General features: G+C 42.1%; 1 protein-coding gene across 1 annotated transcript; it reads right to left on the bottom strand.

Moving 5' to 3' along the window:
* Positions 703-2904, bottom strand: LOC8064382 (carotenoid cleavage dioxygenase 8 homolog A, chloroplastic). The gene is made up of 5 exons (XM_002449365.2): positions 2689-2904; positions 1787-2536; positions 1519-1697; positions 1151-1443; positions 703-1073 (listed from the first exon to the last, which is right to left on the bottom strand). The coding sequence occupies exons 1-5, from the start codon at positions 2902-2904 to the stop codon at positions 925-927; spliced, it is 1587 nt and encodes a 528-aa protein (XP_002449410.1). The 3' UTR covers positions 703-924.

Here is a 21889-nt window from a genome sequence, read left to right as displayed (position 1 = left end):
TCACTTCATTGTAGGCAAGTAAATGGCAACACTATGGTCCACTTGATTTAGCTTTGTTGTTTGACTTGCCTCCACTAAGTTTTTAGTATCTCACACTAGCTATATAATATGAAATTTAAAGTTCTACTTTACTTTGAAGTATGGTATATCATATACTATGGTCTTACTATTGAATTATGAAGTATGTGAAGTGCACACAATGTAGGCATTTGCATTTGCACTCTCCCCATCGATATGTATTTGAAGAAATTGTAGCCGAATTGGTGTGGTAAGTACTGGTAACAACTCACATTGATGAGCAATGCAGTTACAGTCCTCATCCCCTCTCCTTGTGGTAAGTCATGCATTGCATTGCATTGCATTGTATCATTTGCACTGCACTCTATACTTTTGTGAAGCAATTAATATACTCCCCCTTGAATGATTCTTAAAGTTGTCTTAAGTCAAATTTTTTGAACTTTGACTGAATTTCTAGAAAAAGTTAAGACTATAGTATTAAATTAGCAATATTAGATTTACCGTAGAATATATTTTCATAAAGTGCTCATTTATGTCATAGATATTATTATTTTTTCTATAAAATTAGTCAAACTTAAAAAAGTTTGACCAGCAGTGATTCTAGGAATTGATTTATTCAAGAACAAAGAGAACATCATTTATTATGTTATTTAAACTTGATGTTTATTATGCTATCTAGAAGAAGTCATTTGCTGATGAAGCATGTGCTGTTGACATGCTTGCAATCGTACCACACAACATTACCCATGGTTTTTTTATGAACAACATTGCCATGGTGATGGGATAGTAATTAATATCATAGCTACGAAGTGGATTTCTGCATATTTATGCGAATGCATATCAATGTACTGGAGTAATTGATAGGTCATGCTTCAATGTTGAACTGAGGGGCAATACACAGCGTTCTCATACATTCTCTGGAATCCAGCAGCCATGGAAGCCGTATGGTAGGCCGTAGGGGAGCCTTACTCGAGCAATTTCCTGAAAAGTCATGGCGTCCAGCAGTAGCGCATACCCATCACCTTCCATGGTGCTTACGATGGAGATCACAACCCCTATTACAAACATTCTTAGGGTCAGAATGAATCACAGATTATCAACTTAGAGAAACTATTTCAGGAATTATACTTACCGTCATCTTCATCAGATCCCCCTGGCCTCGCCACAAAAAAGGGCTCTGATGGCACAGAGCCCAGCTCGTGCCAGTTCTTGGCCTCTTTCTCCCCAAGATCGATCTTGGTGAGGCAGTTCAAGAAATTGCATGGCCTTCGCGCGCTACACGCGTACACATAACGGTATTCCTTACCCTGGTAAGCCGGATTGATGGAAGGCATCTCCACTCCCCGGCCATGCACCTCAGGGTCCAGCACAGTCTCCAGCTCACCCATGAGGGTTCCATCCAGTGGTATACTGAACCGGGCAACCCTGCACATGCATACCGGATATAAAGATTACTTGTCAAAATAATAAATTCTTGTAGCTCTGGCTGCACATGCATACCTAACATCAGGGAATGCATCATTGTTCATCCCGGGAGATCTTAGTCTACGCAGTGCAAGTGCCTTGATGACAGAAGGATCGGCATAGTACTCGCAGCAGTCAGCAATGATCGCATCTCCTTGTTCGTATGCGTTAATGAAGTGTAATGCCATGAACGGAGGAACCTCCACGCTCGCCACCTACACGAGGTACTTGTAAACATCAAGGACATCATCCACGAAAGATCAACATTAACAAATACATAAATGGTGACGTTAACGTTGCTTACAGTCTTTCCGGTGAACCTGCATATGGCATGCATGTAGCTCCCAGACTCCGGTAGCCAGTCGAAGAGATACCAAGGTGTCATCTGAGACTTGAGAACGCCGGCGAGGGAGTATCGGAGGGGCATCTCCGGCACGACGATGTACTTCTCCGTCACGGCGAAGGAATGCACCCATCCCGGTGCTTGCCCTCCCCGGCAGTGCACTCTCCCGACCATTTTCCTCTCGTTGCTCCCGGCTGCCATCCTGACCACACGATGGCCACGGCGGAACATGTCCGGGAGCAGCGTCAACAGCTCGTTCCCTGTCACAACCGGGTGCGCGGACTGCAGCAAGCCCCATAGCCTATCCGCGTACCGAAACTTGCCGATTGTGTCGAGAGTTTCCGGGTCTATCAGGACGGAGCCCTTGGTGGCCTCGGTGAGGCACAGCACCCGGCCATCCCCTAGAGGAAGCACGGAGACGTTGGCGTTGTCGGTGAGCAAAGTGCCGCTTGCGAGGCCGACGACGTCGCGCACGCGGTCGAGCAGGGTTCCAGGCTCCGAGGGACACAGTTGGGAGAATTCCCGGTGGAGAGGACGGCCGTGCGCCCGGGCAGCTTTGTACGCGTCCGACTCGACCTGACGATGTGCTCCGGTGGCGCATCCTCGCCGGAAGGAGATGCGCACCAGTGTGGCGTACCCGTCGAATATGTGGTGGGAGGAGTGGTCGCCGACTTCCCAGAGACCTGGCCCGTTCCTTAGGTACGTGCCATTCTGTACAGCGCAGTTACACAAGACATGTGATGTTATAGGATTTTTTTTTTCTTTCACGAGCATGCATGTGTTCCATGCGGCAAGTTTTCGTTAATGAGAGGGAAACATGTGATCTTATAATAAGACGAGTTCTGCTGAAAAGTAGGTCGTACCAGCCAAGTAGGCAGGTGTCCTTCCACGGCCAAATGACCCTCCCACCGTTCTTGCCGGACATTGGTCCAGGCAGGATGCTTCGTCCAGCACTCTCCAGCGGCCTTCACCGAGCTGATACGGCTAGGAGTTGCCGTTCCCAAGCTGATATTGAAGAGAGAGTTGGACAAGAAGAATGATTTAGGAGCAGCGCCTAGCGTGGAGGGGTAGGTGGCCATTCTTGTGTTGTGAGCGATAGACGAAGCTGGAAGGGCTACCCGGCCCAATCTATTACATTTATAGACCGGCCGGATATATGATCGTGGCGCGCGGGTGTTTGGATCGAGAAACTAAAGTTTAATCCGTGTCACAGTAGATGTTCAAATACTAATTAGGACTAAATTAAAACATGAGCCACCAGTAGAAAAGTGTACAACGCTGACGTCCTCTTTTTATACCACAGGTGATTTTAGTTATCACGAGCCTGTGGTATAAAAAGAGCGGTGTCAGAGCTGCCAACCGCCTGTGAAGATGCATTACCACAGGCGGTTGACTTAAAAGACAACCGCCTGTGGTAAGCCAACCGTATGTGGTAATGCATCTTCACAAGCGGTTGACTTAAGCTACCGCCTGTGTAAATGTAACATTTACACATGCGGTTGGCCTGTGATGTTAAATTTACACATGTGGTTGGCTTATCCAACAATCTGTGATTTCTCTAGGTATAAATACCCCTTCTTCTTTCTCGGGCAACACTGTATCTTGCAGCCACCTTCCATTGGAGGCAATTTTAGAGGTCCAGATTTTACAAAATATAAGAGGGAAGGTTTTGATCTTGATTTTTTGGAAGGAGGTTGCCAAAAAAGGTTAGTTTATGTCCCTATTGCCTCAATTTGCTCATTAATGCTCAATTAGTGCCTTTTCGGATCTAGAGTTTCACTATGAGTGTGGCAGAAGAATAGCTAGCTTATTCTCTTTATTTCTGAAGATGGTTTGATGAGGTTAATCAAGATGGTTGTATAATGCCTCTCCTCTCTCCCTTTTCATGTTTGCTTCTCAATTTTTAGCTCGTTTATGCAAGACTGAATCAATGGTGTGTTCTTGTATATTTATGTAGAGAGAGAAATATAGATTTTTTATTTTTCAATTATGTGGTACTTTGTTTTTTTACTTCAATATCTATCCATATTTCTCAATTTATTTTTCCACATCTATACATTTCTAATGAATTGTGTGTTTTTATAATCATGCTATATACTTAGATTTTTTTTTAATTATGCAACTTAGGTTTTTTCCATTAATTCCAAGCTAAACCATAAACCCTATATAAATCCTATCTAAACCCTAAATCATGAATGGTGTTTTATAGGTAGTGATGGAGAGGTCATTCTGGATGTATAATTTATCAAGACTAGATCCAACATACATAACTGAGGTCCAGAGGTTTATTGATGTTGCTAAGAACCATGCTTCAAGAACAAGAAAGACACACATACATTGTCCATGCATGGATTGCAGAAATTTTATTGTATCTGATAACATTCAATAAATCCTTACTCATCTGGTCCAACGAGGATTTATGAAGGATTACTTGATTTGGACAAAGGAGAAGGTAGCTTTGCGCCTTATGCAACTGGAATTCATACGAGCATCAATGCTGATGGTCCATATGTGCTTGTTGATGGGTTTGAGTTCGTACACGAGACACAACAACTTGACAGTGATAGTCTAGCCGCTGAACATGTTATGCCAAATGTTCCTGATCATGGTTTCGCTAGAGGATATGAAGATGGCGTTGAAACTAATATGGGTGCAGAAGATGCAGAATTTCTAGAGGCAATGTTGCGTCGTCATGCAGAAGGTCCACCAGTGTTCTTCATAAAAGGTATGGAGGCCCTGATGAAGGCAGTAGAAGAGCCTTTGTAAGATGAGTTCAAGGGTTGCACCAAAGAGTTCACGACGCTGCGGTCTGTGCTAAAGTTGTTTGTGTGCAAAGCTAGATATGGTCTCTCTGATGTTGGCTTCGATGCGTTCTTGAGCATTATCACAGACATTCTTCCTAAGGAGAACAAAGTGCTTGCTAACACAAACTATGCAGAAAAAAGATAGTCAGTCCACTCACGATGCGTGTTGAGAAGATCCACGCTTGTAGAAATGACTATATCCTATATAGAGGTGATGATTATAAGGACTTGGACAATTATACCAAGTGTGGTGCAAATAGGTACAAGACAAATAAAGACTACATAGAGGAAGAGTGTGTTGCCTCTGTGTCTAAGGGCAAAACAAAAGAAGACCCAACAAAAGACCCAGAAGAGTAGTTCAAAACCCACCAGCAAAGAAAATGAAGAAGTAGACTATTATGCGTAGAAAAAGATTTCTGTTTTGATGATGTGGTACCTGCTTGTTGTCGATCGATTGAGGTGTTTATTTGCTAACCTAGAGGATGGCCAACTTATGAGCTAGCATGCTTCTGATGAGCACAAAAACGATGGGAAGCTTCGGCACCCAGCCGATGACCAGCGGTGGAAAGATTTTAATGAAAAGCGCAAGGACTTTGCAAGGGAACCTAGGAATGTTAGGTTCACAATGAATACTAACAGAATGAATCTATTTGTTGAGAGAAGCAGCAAACACAACACATGGCCGATGATCCTCACCATCTACAACCTTTCTTAATGGTTGATACAGAAGCGAAAGTACCTTTTGCTAACTATCCTTATCTCCAGACCTACATAGCCTGGAGTTGATATGGATGTTTTCTTATAGCCCTTAATGCAGGACATGGAGATACTATGGGAAATAGGTGTTCAAATGTTGGACGAGTACCGCAAAGAATCATTCACGCTCAGAGCAATTATCTTTGTTACGATCAACGACTACTTGCTCTCTTTATAATCAGGGAAGTTCAAGGGGAAGCTTGGTTGCATGGTATGCATAGATGGCACCGCTTATGTGTACCTTACTACATCTAAGAAGATAGTGTACATGAGGCATAGATGCTTCTTATCGAAAGAACATAGGTACTGGTAGAAAAAGATAGATAAGTACTTTGACAATAATAGTGAACTACAGTCTACTGCTCCATGAGGTAACAGTAAAGGCAAAAGACTTTTCAGCATATTCAGCAAACTGAAATTTTTTGGGAAGAAGACAAAAGACAGAAAACCATGAAAGAATGTCCAACCAGCTCCAAGGGCTACATTCAAGAAGAAGTCTATTTTCTTTGAGTATTTGGAATACTGACCAGAGTTAGACGTATGCCACGTGATTGATGGTATGCACGTTCAAAAAACGTGTTTGAAAGTTAATTAGAAGTTAGAACCTTGCTAGACATGAAGGGCAAGACAAAGGAAGTAAAAAATTCATGCATGGACATGGTACAGTTAGGCATAAAAAAAGAACTTCACCCTGCTCAGCTAGAAAATGGAAAGTACCACCTCCCTGCAGCAAGCTACAACCTCAACAACGATGAGAAACATGCAATGTGTGTGTGGTTTAAGAAATTGAAAGTTCCATCTAGATTCTGCTCTAGCATACGGAGTATTGTGTCAATGAAAGACCATACACTGACCAAATACAACTCACCTGATTGTTATGTCATGCTAACTACTTTCCTCCCTATTGCCATCAGGGCTATAAACATAGTGTGAATAAAAGTTACAGTCACACGGTTGCTACTTCTTCAACATGATCTCACAGAAGGTGATAGACCGTGATGAGTTGGCGTCTCTTAAGGAATTTGCAGTGGAGACAGTGCCACAGTTTGAGAGGTCTTTCCCCCTAGCATTCTTTAATATGATGGTTCACCTTGTGGTGCACTTGGTTCCACAAATAGAGGCACTGGGTCCCATGTACTTGCATGAGATGTGGACATATGAGTGTTTCATGTCAATACTAAATGTCTATGTATCAATTCGTGCTCGTCCAGAGGTGTCTATGGTACAGGGGTACTTAACGAAGAGGCTATTGAGTACAATAGGTCTACCTCTATCACGACATGTGGGTAGGTTGACTGGAAGAGGGAGCATGGGAAAGAAAATGTTGCTCCCAAATGATTACAATACAGTTCTCGAGGCACATCACAGCGTCATACATTAGCTATCGATAATGGAGCCTTTGATCAACCAACACATTAAAGAGGTTCACAAACATAATCATGGGCGCACGGAATAATGGTTAATGAAGAAACCCAAGAATTGGTTCACTTCATGGCTAAGGGAGCAGGAAATACCAAACGGGAAAACAATCAAGGAACGCACCATCAAGGTGATAGCATCTAGGCCATCACGTCAGGTCAGGACATGGCAAACCTATGACATTAGTGGCTTCACGTTCTATACCAAGTCAAAGGACCAAAAGAGCATGGCATAAAATAGTGGGGTTCGATGTGATGCCATAGACTCTAAAACTAGTGAAGAAACTACATACTTTGGCTTTGTTGAGGACATATGAGAACTAGACTATGGTGCATTTTAGATCCCTGTGTTTTGATGTCAATGGGTTGAAGACAAATATGTCACAGTGGACAATTATGGGGTCAGAGTTCTTCATCTAAGTAAGGTAGGCTACGAAGATGATCCATGGATAATGGCTAATCACGCTGCACAAGTCATCTATGTTGAACTGATCCTATCTCCTCATGATCAAAAGAAAAGTATCGACAAGCCAAAACATGTAGTTTCCCCTGTAAAGCAAGAAGCCATAGGAGTTAATGGTGTATTTGACCTAGATGAATTTAACTAGTTCAACGACATGTCTCTCTTTCTAGATGACCATCCAGTAAAGATAAAGAATATTGAACGAAGCATTCTACAGAGCTCGTTGCTTTGTGTGTGTCACGGTGGACAACAAAGAATAGTAGTTATCTAGATTTTATTTTTCATTCGCCATATAATCCATTTATGATAAAATATGTATCTTATGCTATGTGCCCTTCTCGATTTCTACATGTAAGACCCTATGCTTATTTCACCTTCATGAAATCGAAGTGAGAAAAATAGGATGAATGGCTTGGTCACTAAGCTTTGTTGAATCCATGAGCATTCTGATGTCGTATTGGTCTCAAACTTTTTCTAAGGCTTACCAGTGCCATTGATGTTCAACCCACCTAGTTTGGGATTTTTCTGATGTGGTTTGGTACTTTATTCGGTTTAATTGAATTTTCGCACGATGTCACCCGGTAATTAGCGCTTGAACTGAGTGTACCCTTGAAACGACTCCAAATGATGCCAAACTTCTCCACAGAGAAAGTTTGAGACCAAACTTTGTTGTGGTTGATGGAAAAATGTTTGGAGATAGACATAAGATACATGCTTCACAAACGTAATAATAGCTTGCATCTAGGTGTAGTCCACGATTTTTCATCTCATGTAGCGTGAAGAAAAATGTAATAATAGCTTGCATGACTAGAAAATCCTAAGATCTTGTGTTGGGCCATCATTTGGGTGTAGGAGCTTGCCAAAAAAATTTCAAGATATTTGGAGATAGACATAAGATACATGCTTCACAAACGTAGAAGAGCCCTTCCACCGAATCATGCCCTAACACTTTGGTTACTAAGATTCTCTGAGGCTTACTAGTGTCATTGATGTTCAACTGACCAAGTTTACAATTTTTCTATTGTGGTTTGATACTTTATCTGGTTTAATTCAATTTCAGCACGACGTCATTTGGTAATTAGCGCTTGAACTGAGTCTACCCCTAAAATGACACCAAATAGTGCCAAACTTTTCCAAAGGGTCTCATCTACCATAGGAAACAAAACTTTGTTTTGGTTTATGGAAAAACCTAGTGGGATCTAGGTGTAGTCCACCATTTTTCATCTCATTTAGAGTGAAGAAAAATGTAATAATAGCTTGTATAACTAGAAAATCCTGAGATCTTGTGTTGGGTGCTGATGGTCGATATCGTCAATATTTATTAGAACTTTATACACATGGGAACACATGAAAACACATTAGTCTAGGGTTTAGTCTGACAATTTCCACGAGTTTTACATATTCTATATTTTGTAGAGTTTATTACACAGAGAGCTGAAAATAGGGATTCTAATGCATATTTACCACGAAACTCATTTGCGCCGGAAAATATCATGAGAAGACTCTGCAAGGGTCTAGAAGACACCCGAAGGAACGAGAGCCACGGAGGAGAAAAGGTGGGGATGGCCGGCCCCACCCTAGGGCCGGTCGACGCCCTGTTTCGCTCGATGCCCGCCGCCTTCTGGAGTCTTCCTCCCACGCATCCTTGGAAGCCAGGCAAAGTATCCTTCCATTGATTTTAAGTCAGTTTGATCCAATGGTGCACACAAGATGAAGACGCGGATCACTGACGTGGTGGTTCCTTGCCCCCTACTCCACCTCGGCCTATATAATGACGCCCAAGGCTCTCCCCAAGAGGCATTCTACACCTCGGTGCTTCATATTCTCTACAAAATTAGGGTTAGGGTCTCTCTAGTTGTTCTAGTTCATCTAGATCTAGTTCATCTAGATGTAGCAATTAGGAGAGACTAGTTCTTCTAGATCTAGTCTTGTTTAGAGATTAGAGAGATTGAGTAGACGAATAGAGATTCTAGAGGAGTTCTGGCATGTCGGCGCTTCTTTGTGGCTGTATTCGTCTGGATTCAGTTTCCTCGCTTGAAGCTGCGTTCTGAGGTACTTTTGTACTTACACTTCTGATTTGAGTAAGCATCTTGTTCTTATCATTCTTTGGTTCACAACTCATATTGAGTGCTTTGATCTTGGTCGTAACTTGGTTGAAGTAGTATTTCATAGTGTAGCGTGGGCCTAGGTTTACTTGTGAATATGCCCTGATGAGCCGGACAGTGGTAGTTCACTTAGGTGACTTTATAGCTGCATTGATTCCTCTCTAGTCCACTTCCTGTTGATAGGACCGATAGGCTTATAGGTACCTCGTAGGAGATTACTCTGATTCTTATCCTATTTGGGGTTACTTGTCCGATAAGACGATATTATACAAAATTTACCGGAGTCGGAACTAGAGTGCATTAGCTATTTCCTTTTTCTTTATATGATCTAGCCTAATTGTATGGTCAAGTCTATATACTATGTCATCATCACAACTGTTCCCTATGGATACGATATTTAAAACATCCGGGTAAAATATGACACTGGTATAATATCTGTCCGCTTGCGGATGATCCTACTTAAACTATTTAAATAGAGTGCAGTTAATTTCAAAACATTTGGAGATAGGCATAGGATATATGCTTCACATACGTAGAACAGCCCTTCCACCAAACCATGATCAAACATATAGGTTCCTCAGCTTTATATTGTCAACGATAAATTGCACCAAGAAATATATTTTTCATAGCATTTACACACTACAATAAAGCTAACAAATTTGGATTCATATTTTTCTGGTATTCCTTGAATTATTTATATATTAAACAAGATATGAGGCACATATTCAATTTCAATCATTTTAAATAAAGCTGCATACAAAAGTACCTCAAACATGAAATTTCATATTTTTAACATGTATATTTAGTCAAGAGGAACATAACAAAAGTTTTTTTCACTAATTTATGAAAAATATTTTTGAAGATATCATTTTTTGAATCATTTAAACAATTTCTAAAAATATATATAAGGAAAACTTAAAATAAATTTAAAGGAATTTGTACAGGCGGTGTTCTTTGGGAACCGCCTGTAGAAAGGCATTTCTACAGGCGGCCCTCATAGTGAACCGCCTGTAGAAATGATTTCTACACGCGGTGGTCAACACCGACCACCTGTAAAAACCGTTTCTAGAGGCGGTTGTCAACACCGACCGCATGTAGAAACTCCCCCTGAATATATTGCACCTTGTCGCTCCGAAAATTTTCAAAGTCCCTAACACCTAGTTCATTTGAAACGACGCCGGTAGGCTGCCTAAATTTTCTACATCGCAGCCGCCGCCCTCGACGCCGTCTAGCCACACCCCTCCCTATTCCTTGGACCCGGCCGCCACCGAGCACTGCGATGAGCTTCTCCCCTTGCTCTCTCTCTCTGCGCATGAGCATGCGACAGCGGTGGTGGCTGTAAGCGACCATTTGTATAGTCAACCCGTCAAGCTTAAGCTCATATAATCCCAGTAGTCCATGAAATCTCAAAGAATTTCAAACCACATTCGTACATACAGCCAAGATCGTAATAAGTCCAGCGATCACCATCCACAAATACATTCAGTCCGCAACATTCAAAGATTACATCGGAGTTCAAATATAGTTATTACAAACCAAGTTCAAGAGTAGCGGAAGCATCTCAGTTTTAAAATAACACACACTTAGTCTGATACAGTGTCATAGTTCGGTCATTCCCACAACAGCAAAAGAGGAGGTAGAGTGACCATTGCCCTTGGTCTAGTCATCACCCATCGCTGGGTACAAGCAGTGAATGCAATACCCATAATACATCTGCCCATCTGCAAAACATGGGAATGGAACCCTGTAATCTCAAAGGATTTCAAACCACATTCGTACATACAGCCAAGATCGTAATAAGTCCAGCGATCACCATCCACAAATACATTCAGTCCGCAACATTCAAAGATTACATCGGAGTTCAAATATAGTTATTACAAACCAAGTTCAAGAGTAGCGGAAGCATCTCAGTTTTAAAATAACACACACTTAGTCTGATACAGTGTCATAGTTCGGTCATTCCCACAACAGCAAAAGAGGAGGTAGAGTGACCATTGCCCTTGGTCTAGTCACCACCCATCGCTGGGTACAAGCAGTGAATGCAATACCCATAATACATCTGCCCATCTGCAAAACATGGGAATGGAACCCTGTATCTGCATTCACCCCCGATGTGGATTTTGATAATTGATGACAATCAAATTCAGAACTAACATGTTTATCAAGTGTAATCTATAGGTTCTAGTTCATTGACGGAATCAAACAAACACATTTGGTGAATCACAGCACCCCCAAATTTCATCATTTGAGCGACGTTTCAACTCAAGAAGCTACCTAGTTTTATTTCTTATTTGAGTTATAGGAAACGCCGCACTATCAAGAGGGATGGAAATTGAGTTGGTAAGATGGGGATAAGGGTGCTCGTGTCAACTTAGCTTTAGCGCTTGAGAGACACACTTGCACGCACGAACAACTAGGAAATTTCTTCTCTGCTAGGGTGAGCCGGTAGTACCGACCCTCACGGCCAGTGGTACTAGCAGTGCCATCCTTTCTCCTGAGTTTTGCGAGAAAATGAACTACCAGTAGTACCGAGATTCGGCCGGTGGTACCGGCCAGCACTAGTAGTACCGGTGAAACGCCGGTAGTACTGGCAGGCCAAATCTGCGCTGACTTTGATTGCGGAGATTTGAACTGCCGGTGGTACCGGCCTTCCACCGGTGGTACCGGCAATGGTCGGTCATACCAACAAAAGCCCGGTGGTACCGGTAGTAGGCTTATTTCTTGCAAATCCAAGAGACTTTTTACCGTTAGATCTGAGGTAGCCGGTGGTACCGGTGGTTGCCCCAATAGTACCGGTAGTTGTTCAGGACCTATGTACAAATAGCTCTTCCCTCGTTTCTGACCGTTAGCTCTCCAATTTATTCAACTCTACATCTGAGAAAATAGTCTCCAAGCTTTGACTCACCCACTCTCTCTTCCTCTTTGCTCCTAGACTTCACTCCTTGAGAGATTCGAGCTAGAGAAGTGAGATTAGAGAGTTGGGAGCTTCGATTTGTGACTTGAGCACTTGCTTTCTTCATCTTGCTGGTTTGGTTTGCATTTGTTACTCTTGGGTTCTTGGAACTCTAGCTGGCTAGGCGTTCTTCGTGGTTGCCCGTGTTGATTCATTTGTGAGGGCACCCTGAAGTGTTTGTATCCCCCTTTGATTCTTAGTGGAAATTTCGAGCTAACCTCAGTGGTTGCTTGGGGAGGAGACCTAAGTGGTCGGACCTTCGTGGTCACCTCAACAACGGAGACGTAGGAACTCCTTCGTGGGGATAGCCGAACCTCGGGAAAAATATCTTGTCTTGCTGTGGAGTTAGCATCGACTACCCTTGTTCTTGTGTTCTTCGTGTTCTTCCTCTCTACTCCCTTTCATAGGTGAACAAGGGCCGATCTACGTTTTGGAGAAGAACCGAGCCAAGGGAACTTCAACATCATCATCTACTACATCTAGGAGAGTGGGGTAACTCTCAGATCTGAAATCAAAACTGAATCTACTCTAATTTTGTAGCTCTCATAGGGCATCAGTAGTACCAACAGTTGCGTCGGTAGTACTGGCTGTCTTACAACGGTAGTACCGGCCCAAACTGTCAGTAGTACCAGCAGGCATTTAACTTCCGCATCTTGAGCTTTTGAGTTTCAGGTTTTTAAGATACGCCTATTCACCCCCCCTCTAGGCCAATTAGGTCTTTTCAATTGGTATCGGAGCGAGGTTCCTCGTACAAACGCTTCACCGCGTGAGGAGCAACATTGGCCAAGATGGATCCAATAGAACAAAAGCAAATTGTTGATCAAATCATAACATAGATCACTGTATCCTTACAGCTGCAGCAACAAGAGCAAATGTAGAAGATGCAAGCAGAGCTTGACAAGATGAAAGAGCTCCTAGGCAAAAATAATCATGAATCGAGTAGCGAAGACAAAAGTGAAGATGGTAGCAAAACATGAAAGAACTACAACAAAGCTAGCTTTGACTATGGTGGTTCAAGCAAGAATCCAACCTTGCCAATAATCAATCCTAGAAAACCACCTCCATTTTATGGTGTACGGTACACCGATTGGGCTCATAGGATGAAGCTACATCTGATAGCTGCAAGATGTTGGGAAGTGGTGGACATTGGAGTAAATCCGCCGCAAGATCCAAATGAGTGAACACTTGAAGATGAGAGAGACTTTCAGCTAAATGCAATGGCAGCCACCTTGGTCTTACAATGCCTCACTCTGGAGGACAACAACAAAGTAAATGGTATGGTGAATGCAAAGCAAATCTGGTACACTTTGAAGGTGTCATTTGAAGGAGATAAATGTGTAAGAGTTGGAAACATTGAACTCTTACAAAGTAAGATTGAGAATTTTTGCAGGATTGAGGGAGAAACAATAAAGGCCATGTTTGATAGATTCATGACCTTGATCAACCAAATTAGAGCACTTGGAGCAACAACATGGGATGACAACTCTACAGCGAGAAATATATGTAGGGTGTATAGACAAAAGAACAATATGCTTGCTTCCGTCATTATGGAGAAAGACAACTACCACACTATCACACCTCAAGAGATGCTTGCAAAGCTAATGCACCATGAAGTCTTGGATGATGAAGCTAAGGAAGCATGGAATCAAAGAAAGAGCATTACACTCACAACATCACATGGAAGTATTGTGAGCATAATCATAATGATGATGATGATCTTGATAAAGAGCAAGCTATGCTAGTGGGAAACTACAAGAATTACTTGAGAATGAAGAAAGATAATATGAGGAGATATGGAGGACACAAGCCATACAAGAAAAGGTTTTGCTATGAGTATGGTGACACCGGCCATCTTGCGGCTGAGTGTCCTAACAAAGAGGAGAAGTCAAGACACACCAAGCAAGGTGAAAAGAAGTACAAGGATAAGAAGAGAGGTGAAGCACATCTAGGTCAAGAATGGCAATCCGACAGTGACAGTGATGATGACAATGACAATAAAAAGAAGAGTATGGTTGCCCTCACCATACAAGAGGCATCTTCCTCAACAAACATCTTCACCAACAATGCGTCATCGACCTCTCTCTTCACCCACACTTCTTCATCAGCTAGACTCTTCGCTAACCTCTCCGACGATGACCATGACACTCCTACATGCCTTATGGCAAGAGGAGATAAGGTACAATTTGACTCTCCCACACACACCACTAGTAAATATGATAGTGATGATGAAGATGATGAAAACTATGCATCAAATCTCATTAAGAAATATGGTAAAGCTGCTGCAACTAAAATCCTGAAGCTAATATATGCTAAAGATAAGCTTGAGTCATGCATTGAGTTGCAAGGGGAATTGCTCCTAGAGGAAAGGGAGAAGAACCAAGGACTTGAAGCATGTCTCTCCAAGGAAAAGGAGAGGGCTAATAAGTTGAGTGTAGAATTGTCTTTAGCCAAAGATGCTAATGAGCATTTGTCTAAGGGACATTCTTCACTTAATGACTCTTTGGCTAGCCTAAAGAATGATCATAATTTGGCTCAAGAAAGCCTTTCAAGCTTGACAACTAAATATCACGAGCTTGAACTAAACTTTGACAAGCTTTGGACTAGCACCTCTACCATTTCCAAGGATTCCAAAGCTTCAACAAGTAAAAGTTGTGAAAGATGCTCAAATATTGATATAAACGCATGTGTTACTAACCTTGTTGAGCTAGCAAAGAAGGACAAGGAGATCCAAAGATTAAACACAATTGTCAAGATTGGTTGCAAGTGCAAGGACAAGCAACTAGAAAATGTGTTCAAGGCATCAAGGCACCCCATAGGTACAATGATAAGGCCAATGGAAGAAACATGATAAATGGGGTGGCTTGTGTGAAGTTCAACAAGAGTGTGCCTCTTGTTGACCTTAATGACAAGGTGAACAATGTTGCTACTCCTACAAGTCCACTTGCAAACAACAAGAACATCAAGAAGAAGTAAGTGGAGGTGAAGTGCCTATTTCACGCAATCACATTTGTGATTACATGTGTTGTTGGGACAAGGATGGCAAGATTGTTGTGAAGTATGTGGGTGCCCTTAGGAAGAGACAAATCTTGAGGAGTGTTTGGGTGCCCAAGTCTTATATTTCTAACCTCCTAGGTCCCATCTTGGGACCTAAAACGAAGGCTTAATCATGTTTTGTAGGTCTATTCCTCCGGTGGGCCAAAGTGGGTGCTTGATAGTGGATGCACCAATCATATGACCAGAGAGAAGAACATGTTCACCTCCTTTCAACCAAATCAAGTTGCATGTGAAAGGATTGTCTTTGGTGACAATAGTGAGGGAGATATCCTTGGTTTTTGGTAAAATTGCTATCTCAAATGATAATTCAATTTCAAATATATTACTTGTGAATTCATTGGGATACAATTCGTTGTCCATCTCACAACTTTGTGAGAAGGGTTATAATTGTCTCTCTACGGATAAGGGTGTAGAAGTCTCTAGAAGGTCGGATGCCTCTATTGATTTTACAGGTCAACTTAAGGGCAAGCTCTATCTAGTTGATTTCTCATCTAGTAGAGTGGAGTCCGAGACTTGTTTAGTGGCAAAATCTAGCACGGGCTAGTTATGGCATCGCCGTCTAGCTCATGTTGGGATGAGGAACTTGGCCGATCTTCAAAGAGACGGACACATCCTAGGACTAACAAATGTTTCTCTTGAGAAAGATAGAATTTGCAGTGCATGTCAAGCGGGAAAGCAAATTGGAGCCAAGCATCCCGCTAAGAACATCATGACTACATCAAAGACCACTTGAGTTACTTCATATGGATTTATTCGGACCCAATGCTTACATAAGCATTGGAGGTAACAATTATGGTTTTGTAATTGTTGATAATTTTTCTCGCTTCACTTGGGTATTCTTTTGGGAGGACAAAAGTGAAACTCAAGGGATTGTTGACGTTCCTTAATGCTCACATTTAACCGTCAACTAATCATGGAAAAGGATCCAAATGCACCCAACACCCAGACTTAGGGTTTTATCTGATAGAATTTCATGAGTTTTGGTGTTTGTCTATTTCTGTAGGGGGTTATCAGAAAATATAGAGGAAAGGCCGACATGTCGGGTATACATAGAGATATTAACGTGTGTGCCAATTTTCTATGATCTAGAAGACTCCATAAGCCACGGGAATGAATAGGAGGCCGAGCTACAAGAGCCAATTAGGTTCCGCCACGCGTATCATGCTCCACCGACCTAAAGGATTAAGGAAAACCATGCGATTAAGGTCGGTTTGATCCGATGGTCCACGTTCATTTGGAAGGGCTATATAAGCAGGCCCCTTGGCCCCTGGAGAACATATCTCTTCTACAGAATCAAAGCTAGGGTTTCCATTATTCATCCAAGTAGAGAGGATCCCTCTAGTTCATCTAGTTCTAGTTCTAGTTCATCTAGTTCTAGTTCTAGTTAGTTCTAGTTGTAATCTAGAAAATAGGGAGAGAGAAGAGGAGAGCGGAGGAGGAGCCGGATCTGTCGGATCTTCCTCAACATTATACTTTTGCTGCAACTGGTTCGTTCTTAATCGTTCTCCAAGTTCTTCAATTCATAATTCCTAAGTTCTTTAATTACTTTTATTTACATTCAAGTTATTTACTGGATTCCCGCTTGCATCAAGTGCTCTAGTCTTTATAATGCTAGAGTAGTAAATAATAGATTAGACATGGTGTTTAGTCTTGCAATTACCTGGAATTGCACCCAATCCTGCGGATTGTTGTGGTAGCCCTAGGGTAGTGACAGCCCTAACAGTCGACGTATCCCACCTCGTTTGGATCGGTGTTTGTAGGACCGTAGTCAGAGCTTCCTAACCCTCTTCTCATCTCTTTCTGTGGTTAGTGTTCTGATGTCCCAAAATAAATAATCTTTGAAGTAATTCTTGATTCTTAGATCAACTAGAGAACTCTTAGGAAACTTCCTCTCTTCGCACCAAAAATAATTATATAGTTATCCTTGGGTGATCTTGAATCTTAATTAGTACACTCACGTTCCCTGTGGAAAATCGATACTCTGGAATACTCCCGGGTGAAAGCTACATCGGTATCCGTGCGCTTGCGGAATTTTCTGTTTGCGTTTAAAATACCCAACAGGGATCTTCAAGAAGTTTGCAAGAAGGGCTCAAAATGAGTTTGAAGTGAAGATCAAGAAAGTGAGAAGCGACAACGGGACCAAATTTGGAAACACCAACATTGAAGCATACCTTGATGAAGAAGGCATCAAGCATGAGTTCTCCGTTGCATATATTCCACAACAAAATGGTATTGTGTAGAGGAAGAACCAGATGCTCATTGAATCCATAATAGCAATGTTGGATGAATACAAGATTTCAGAAAAAGACTATTGGGCAGAAGCCATCAACACGGCATGTCATACTATCAACCGCTTGTACCTCCACAAGTTGAGAAAGAAAACCGCCTACGAGCTTCTAACCGGTAAAAAGCCTAAGGTGGATTAATTTAGAGTTTTTGGATACAAGTGTTTCATACTTAATAAGAAATCCAAAATCTCTAAGTTTGCACCAAAGGTTGATGAAGGGCTCTTATTTGGTTATGCTACAAATGAACATGCCTATCGTGTTCTCAATGAGACCACCGGTCAAATTGAGATAGTGGTAGACATGAGCTTTGATGAAAGCGACGGCTCTCAAAAGGAGCAAGTCAATGCTGAAATTTTAGGTAAATAAGAACCATCTCACCAAGTGATCAAGAAGCTTGCTATCGGTAAAGTAAGACCCGTTTAAGAAGAAGATGATGATGCACATGTGCAAATACCTCATGATTCAAACATGCATCATGGGTCAACCAATACCCATGGTGATGCTTCCACCTCATGGAGTAATGACTCAAGAGAACAAGTTAGTCAAGATCCACCTCAAGCACACAGCCAAACCAAGAAGGTGATCAAAACATTCAAGATCTAGACTCTCCAATCAACCAAGACTATGAAGATGAAGATGAAGATGATGGTCCAATTCAAACAAGAACAGTAGTGCCTCACCCAAGAGTTCATCACTCCATCCAACGGGATCATCCTGTTGACAGCATTTTGGGAGACATACAACGAGGGGATCCGGATTGGGTGATGGCTATGCAAGAGGAGTTGAACAACTTCACTAGGAATGAAGTCTGGTCCTTGGTGGAAAGACCCAAGCAAAATGTGATAGGAAAAAATGGGTCTTCCGCAACAAAGAAGATGAGTATGGCATCGTCACTAGAAACAAGGCTCGGTTGGTTGCCAAAGGTTTCACTCAAATCGAAGGTTTGGATTCTGGGGACACTTATGCGTCTATAGCTAGGCTTGAAACTATTCGCATATTACTTGCCTTTGCTGCTCACCATGATTTCAAGTTGTTTCAAATGGACGTGAAAAGCGCATTCCTCAATGGCCCCCTCTCCGAAACGTATGTGGAGCAACCGCCGGGTTTTAAAGATCCACATCATCCAGATCATGTCTACAAGCTTGACAAGGCACTCTATGGGCTTAAGCAAGCCCCTAGAGCTTGGTATGATTGTCTCAAGGATTTCCTACTCAAACAAGGGTTTGAGACTGGAAAGGCTGATCCCACTTTATTTACTCGCAAAGTCAATAATGATATTTTTATATGCCAAATATATGTCGATGACATTATATTTGGTAGTACTAATGCGGACTTCAGTGAGGAATTTAGTAGGATCATGACCAAAAGGTTCGAGATGTCCATGATGGGGGAGTTGACTTACTTTCTTGGATTTCAAATCAAGCAACTCAAAGACGGCACGTTCATAAGTCAAACCAAGTACACCAGCAACATGCTAAATAAGTTTGACATGGACAAGGCCAAACCTACAAAGACACCAATGCCAACAACCAGACATCTTGACCATGATGGAGATGGCAAGGTCATAGATCAAAAGGTATATCAGTCCATGATTGGATCTTTGCTTTACTTTTGTGCATCTAGGCCTAATATTATGCTTAGTGTGTGCATGTGTGTATTCGAATAGGCAAAAACTCTTGTGAAAAATTGTGTGAATCTTTCAAAATCTATTTTTCATAGCTCAAATGTGTCCATAGTTATGTAATGGCTTCATGAAATCTGGACAAATTTGAGTTGATTTGAGTATACTATGTGGTTCATCTCCTTTAGAATTTCTGCTCGCTAGTTTTGACCTACTGCAACTTATGACATTCAAGCCTAACTGGAACAGAGAGGTTATTTGTCAGTTTTGGGCCACAGTTTACATTGATGTAGAGCACAAGATACTTCACTAGATGACTGAGGGCCTTCACTACCACTATGATTACTGCCAGTTCTCCCACCTTCTTGGGTTTGATCACCATGACTGTGATGCTCCTAGCTTACATGCTCACTATCCAATGCTACTATTAACCCAAAGGTTGGTGATACTACTTCAGTTCAGAATCCTGCTCCAACCATCATTGTTTGCTTTGGGCTTAATAAGAGGTTCAGTGTGACATATCTCTTGTGGCATCACATTGAAAAGGGTTCCTAGACCTCCAACCAGTCCTTCCCTTATGCTCCGTATCTCATGTATATCATTGAGCAAGTCACTGGCTTTGCATTCTACCAAGACAGCAAGCACCTGGACTAGAATGTTAGACGTATATATGCTAAGTCCAAGCAAAGGGAAAGGGCTAGCAACAGATGCTAGTGGCAACGGTGCAGCACAAGATGATGAGGTGTAGCATGACACTGAGTTTGAGCAGCAGCAGGGCTTTCAGTCAACCGGTGCCTTTGATCCTACCTATGGTGGTGGTGATGATAATGTGGAGTAGTTCACCTACTGCCTTTTCCCCTTGGAGCTTCATGAAGCCTACCCTTTTTGGCATTTGATGCCAAAGGGGGAGTGTTAGGCTTATCTCATATGGTATTAGGCTTGGTATTAGGATTATCTCGTGTGGTGAACCATGTGGTAGACCTTTGCTTCATTATTATATCCTGCTTGTGTTAGCTGTTTTGGGATTGTGCTGATGCAATGTTGTTTATGAATGGTTATGATAAGCTATAAGTCCTTTTATTTCTTGCATAACCATTCATGTTCTTTCTTTTTATTCTTTGTGATATAGCTTTTCATATGCATCACACTTTATTATCTCACACACACTTAGGCACCCCACGGATTGCAAAATTTAGGGGGAGCTTGTTCTTAATGTATGCCATCTTGATTCTAATCAAGATTTGAAATTTTGAATCCAATGCATACATTGAGGGGGAGCTCAACTTGAATTTTGGAATTCAAAAGCTTCAATTCTTTCAATCTTTATAAGCCTAAGTTGGTTGTCATCAATTACCAAAAAGGGGGAGTTTGTAAGTGCATTCGCCCCTGATGTGGGTTTTGATAATTGATGACAATCAAATTAGGAACTAACATGTTTATCAAGTGTAATCTACAGGTGCTAGTTCATTGATGGAATCAAACAAACACATTTGGTGAATCACAACACCCCCAAATTTCATCATTTGAGCGACGTTTCAACTCAAGAAGCTACCTAGTTTTATTTCTTTTTTGAGTTATAGGAAACACCGCACTATCAAGAGGGATGCAAATTGAGTTGGTAAGATGAGGGGTGCTCATGTCAACTTAGCTTTAGCGCATGAGAGACACACTTGCACGCACGAACAACTAGGAAACTTCTTCTTTGCCAGGGTGAGCCGGTAGTACCGACCCTCAGGGCCAGTGGTACCAGCAGTGCCAGCCCTTCTCCTGAGTTTTGCGAGAAAATGAACTACCGGTAGTACCTGCCAGCACTAGTAGTACCGGTGAAACGCCGGTAGTACCGACAAGCCAAATATGCGCTAACTTTGATTGCGGAGATTTGAACAGCCGGTCGTACCGGCCTTCCACTGGTGGTACCTGCAATGGTCGTGTTGGTGCAAAAGTTGATCTGCAAACACAAAGGGCTAATACCCGATTCAAACGTCAAGGCGTGCCAGCCGATTTGACCTTACTATCGGCAAAGGTGGTAACTCGAATACTTTGGTCCCGACAACAGCGATGCGCCTGGATGTCATGGCCAAGAGGTATTCACGCGGAACTCGAGAATACGCCGAGCTTAAGTCGATGAACTCCTAAGAACTCGTAATGAAAAGGAAAAATATGACGAATTCGTCGAAAAAATAGATGCTGGAATATGAGTAAAAACTTGTGTTTGATTGATTGATAGATATCTCATTACAAGGCCCTAGGGTCTACATTTATACCCTGCTCAAAGAGCTACAATCAGACACGACTACGAATCCCAAATTAAACAGAATCCGTATACAAAACAAATTTAAATATCTATGAAAACATAAAACTATCCTCCCGTAACAGACCGGGACACCATTATAGGTCAATCGGCAACCTTCAAGTTCTCCTTCTGAGTCATTGGCAGACTTCTCATCATAGCCATCGGCAAAGACTAATGCTGACCATCGGCACGAACGCGTCACTACCTCATGACTTAGTCACATCTAGCTGTCTCTTCATCGGCAAGCACCCTCATCGGCAACTTTCCTGTAGAATAGTTACCGTTGTTCCTTTTGCCGATCTATTCTTT

This window comes from Sorghum bicolor, chromosome 5 (assembly GCF_000003195.3).
Source record: "Sorghum bicolor cultivar BTx623 chromosome 5, Sorghum_bicolor_NCBIv3, whole genome shotgun sequence".
Taxonomy (NCBI): Eukaryota; Viridiplantae; Streptophyta; class Magnoliopsida; order Poales; family Poaceae; genus Sorghum; species Sorghum bicolor.
This window is presented reverse-complemented; position numbering and strand designations above follow the sequence as displayed.

What these genes read in the sequence shown, in the direction of transcription:
- LOC8064382 (XM_002449365.2), bottom strand. Translation starts at nt 2,904, where the DNA reads ATGGCCACCTACCCCTCCACGCTAGGCGCTGCTCCTAAATCATTCTTC. An exon ending in GCAGGTTCACCGGAAAGACT is followed by an intron (nt 1,698 to 1,786) that starts GTAAGCAACGTT and finishes TACCTCGTGTAG; the next exon opens with GTGGCGAGCGTGGAGGTTCC. An exon ending in GATGCATTCCCTGATGTTAG is followed by an intron (nt 1,444 to 1,518) that starts GTATGCATGTGC and finishes ATGCATGTGCAG; the next exon opens with GGTTGCCCGGTTCAGTATAC.